Below are 3962 nucleotides of genomic sequence, written 5' to 3'. Positions count from 1 at the left end.
CATCATGTGTACATTGTGTAATAAAATCATTCAGTGTCCCTCTCACACAGTGGCCTTCACTATCATTTCTCTCTTCCCTTTAAGGATACTCTGCTGCTCCTTTTGAAAAGCTTACCAATGGGCTGCTATTTCAACATCTACAGCTTCGGGTCCAGCTATGAACACATCTTCCCGTAAGTCACTCATGTCACTCGGTGTAAAAAATGTATTCCTGTCTTTGGTGTTATTGTTCTTGCATGTGTGTGTTTGAGATGGCAGTAAGAGTGTGGAGTACAGCCAGAAGACCATGGAAGAGGCTCTGAAGAAAGTTGAGGAGATGGGCGCTGATCTGGGAGGAACAGAGATCCTGAGGTCCCTCGAACACATTTACAGTCAGCCCTGCATTCTAAATCATCCTAGACAGGTGATATATACACACACACACACACAGTCACACACATGTTACTTAAGCAGCTCAAGGAGAATGATTTGGATAACTCAGTGTTTGTGTGTGTGATGTTATGTAACTTTGAGTGATATGCAAACTCTCCTCCTCTAGCTATTTGTCTTCACTGATGGAGAGGTGTGGAACACCAAAGACATTATGAATCTGGTGAAGAAGAATTCAGGTTCCCACAGGTGAGGCCACAAAAACACAGAACACACAACAGACACACCTGATCAATACACCACACACTATAAACCTGAATAGTAAGTGTTGTGATAAGTGTACCAGTGCAAGTGGATCAGTCTACTCATTAGCATTTTACTGACTCCCTGGTAAACAGAGGTGGTCATGGAGTACACAAGTCATACTCAAGTACAGATACAAGTAATGGTCAAAGAAAAACAGTATCACTGTGTCACAGTATATTTTCAAATTATTATTAGGTCAAGAATTGTTGGAATTCCCTGACAAAACTGTACATTTTCAACAATAACATCCTGGGAATGAGCAAATATCTGTTTATTCAATTAATACATGGCATGCATTTACTTAATACATAAGTATTCATTCATTTTGCATTTGCCCGGTATGCCAGACTGCCAGTCCACCCCTGTCCCAGAGTTTGGCCCATGTTGTTGTGCTGTGTGTGTTAAAAACAAAACTACTGTATTGTAGGTGTTTCTCTTTTGGGATTGGGGAAGGGGCCAGCTCTGCTCTTATCAATGGGTTGGCCAAGGAAGGAGGAGGTCACGCTCAGTTCATCACAGGGACTGACAGGATGCAACCCAAAGTAAGAAAGACATTAAAAACATAAAAGCTTTTATATTAAATTATGCAACAAAAATTGTATTCAGACAGAAATCATGGTTCCAGTTAGTAAAGACCCAGTGCCCGTTCATGACTTTGTGTTTTGTTCCCACCAGGTGATGCAGTCGCTGCGATTTGCTCTGCAGCCAGCTGTGGTGGACATCTCAGTCACGTGGGATTTGCCAAAGGGAGTGTCTGCCACTGTCCTCTCTCCACCAATCACAGCACTTTTCCAGGGTCAGAGGTCACTGATTTATGCCCAGCTCACCGGACAGGTAGGAGCAGCACCATCTCACAATGAAATACCTATTATTCTTTTCCATCTGGTATGTTATCACATTAACACACATGGTTTCTAACACTAATGCTTTCTCAGAGTTCAGAGGCAGCAGAGGGCTGTGTGACGGTGAAGTACAGCCTGGCAGGTCATCCCTCTCAGAACCAGCTCCACTTCAGTCTCAGACCTGCAGAGGACTCTGGGTAAAACAGCTTCAAGTGCTATGGACTGGGTAGTGAATTTACAATATAGTTTATGGTTAAATTCAGTAATTATAAAGCTGCAAGCAGCTTTGGAAAGGCCCTGCCGACGTGGCTCTGAATAGTCATGTGTCCCCTATGTGGCCCTAGAGAGCCCCTGGTAATTAAACGTCACATTGCGGTACTTCAAGTGTATATGGAGCTTACTTTCTGTGGTCTGTCAGTAATGGTGATATGACTATAACTGAATAGTACAGTGACGTTAAAAACAACTTCCTGTTTCATGCCCCTAAAAACTGATAAGCCTACATGCAATGAGAAAAAATATTTGAGCAGTGTGCCAGTAATTTTTATAACAACAACCTACCTTAACTCCCCCTAAATAGTGGTAAAATATATATATATTACATTTAATTATAATGAATGTAGTAGATTATTGTTATACTGTCAGTATACTAATAACTAAACATTATACTCTTTATTTAATACACTCATGTACAGTTCCTCCTCCTGGTTATGGATAGAGACTGCATTAGACTGATGTACATTGAACCGGTGCCAGTGTGCTAATATGCGCTGCTTCTAGCCACTTCCTCCGTAGAGCAACGCGCTCCCCCAAGTTGAGAAATACACATTTCAAAATGTATTTCGTGCATTCCTTGATAAATAAGCAAGTAGACTCATAGTACCATTTGTTCCTTTGTAATCGAATCGCAATATTGTCCACAATAATCACAATAGGACTTTTTCTCCAAATCTTGCAGCCCTAATTCCAGGTGAGTTTAGAGAATCGCTCAAAAGTCTTTTTTGTAGTATCTTGGATACTGCGAGAGAAATTGCGTACATTTGCCCCCCCAAAAAAGAAAATCTCCTAAAACTGAGTATGCATATCAGAAATTTGTTCATTACGTTTAAGTGTTTCCTCCTCTCTCCTGTCTGCAGATTAACGGTCCACAGGTTGGCTGCTCGGACTCTGATTCGCTCCCTGGAGATGGAGGAGAGAGGCCGCAGAGGACAGCAAGATGGAGGAGTGAAGGAGAAGGTGGTGGAGCTCAGTGTCCAATCAGGAGTGAGCAGTTCCTTCACTGCCTTCATAGCTGTCAACAAAGGCGACGGCGAGGCGATTCAAGGACCTCTGGTGCGCAGAAATGTTCCAACACCCAGTGAGTGTAAATAAAAGTCACCCTCTACTTAAGAGACACTATAGCTGCAATGAATAATAGTGTAGAGAGGCATGATCATGTTCTGCTTAACATTAAGAAAATCATTTCATAATTTAATGACTGTTATAACAGCATTTAAATTCGATATAAGAGCTAGCATTTGTGCTTTGCTCACAGTGTTTGTCTGTGAATATTGAATATATGAAAAACTTTTAAGCACTATTTTTAACTACTTGTTTTGAGTCATTATAATAAGCTCAGAAACAGTTAGTTCAGATGGTATATTTTTTGTTTAATAATTATCATGAAATTAATTGACCCTATACTTTTTTTTTTTAATCCCAAAGGCCCAATGAGGATGGCCTATAGCATGGCAGCATTTAGTCAGCCAGCCGCCTGTCGTCAAGGAGGTAAGATTAGTAACAAACAACAACAAATGAGAGGGGAGTGCGTTGAGATGAGTGTATGTGTGTGTGTGTGTGTGTGTGTGTGTGTGTGTGTGTGTGTGTGTGTGTGTGTGACCGGAAAGGGGAAGAGAGAGGGAGGGGCGTGGAGGGTGTACCCACGTGTGGGGGGGGTTGCCCCACACCAGGCCCAAAATGACGATTATGCTCTCTGCAGGCTATGCAAAACTACAAAAACGGCCGCGTGCCGGTCACGTGGCAAGTGAGTGTATACAGTGATTAGTTCAAGGAAAGCAGGGAAAACAGTGAGATCATACAAGATAATGTCTGTGAGTTTAATTATCACGGTGAATTACAACGTAACTACACCCTGCCACACAGCATACACAATGAGTTATCCTCAATGGGCGGATGCTGGCTTTACTTTGGGCAGAGTCACAGCAGAATCACAAGCAGAAATTCAGGCTGTGTAATAGTGTCGTAACTACCGATAATCGACGAGACCCACTAGTGCATGGAGCGTTCACTAGCACAGGCTTGGCCTTTGACTCTGATAAAGGATATTTAGCGATCACTTTCACAGACGGCTGAAATCTGTAAAACCCCGGTCAGTTAAGTGGCCGGGATGATGCTAACACAGTGTGCTTGAGCACTTAAACAGCAATATCTAACAGCGGACGCGGC

At 42.4% G+C, this 3962-nt stretch overlaps 1 protein-coding gene across 12 annotated transcripts in view; it reads left to right on the top strand.

The window, feature by feature from the left end:
- LOC123985437 (von Willebrand factor A domain-containing protein 5A-like) overlaps nucleotides 1-3962 on the top strand; it is a 73675-nt gene that overhangs the window by 14231 nt on the left and 55482 nt on the right. For 9 of the 12 annotated variants that reach the window (XM_046072930.1, XM_046072928.1, XM_046072935.1 and 6 more), the window contains exons 8-15: nucleotides 85-173; nucleotides 259-403; nucleotides 539-618; nucleotides 1103-1217; nucleotides 1351-1509; nucleotides 1611-1714; nucleotides 2654-2874; nucleotides 3222-3284. In XM_046072930.1, the coding sequence (XP_045928886.1) occupies nucleotides 85-173; nucleotides 259-403; nucleotides 539-618; nucleotides 1103-1217; nucleotides 1351-1509; nucleotides 1611-1714; nucleotides 2654-2874; nucleotides 3222-3284 (976 nt within the window). The remainder of the gene's footprint in view (nucleotides 1-84; nucleotides 174-258; nucleotides 404-538; nucleotides 619-1102; nucleotides 1218-1350; nucleotides 1510-1610; nucleotides 1715-2653; nucleotides 2875-3221; nucleotides 3285-3962) is intronic. The other 3 variants (XM_046072934.1, XM_046072936.1, XM_046072939.1) reach the window with 2 other exon arrangements.

The sequence above is a fragment of the Micropterus dolomieu genome, linkage group LG17 (assembly GCF_021292245.1).
Source record: "Micropterus dolomieu isolate WLL.071019.BEF.003 ecotype Adirondacks linkage group LG17, ASM2129224v1, whole genome shotgun sequence".
Taxonomy (NCBI): Eukaryota; Metazoa; Chordata; class Actinopteri; order Centrarchiformes; family Centrarchidae; genus Micropterus; species Micropterus dolomieu.
Note: the sequence above shows the minus strand (reverse complement) of the source record. Positions and strands in the feature narration are given on the sequence as shown.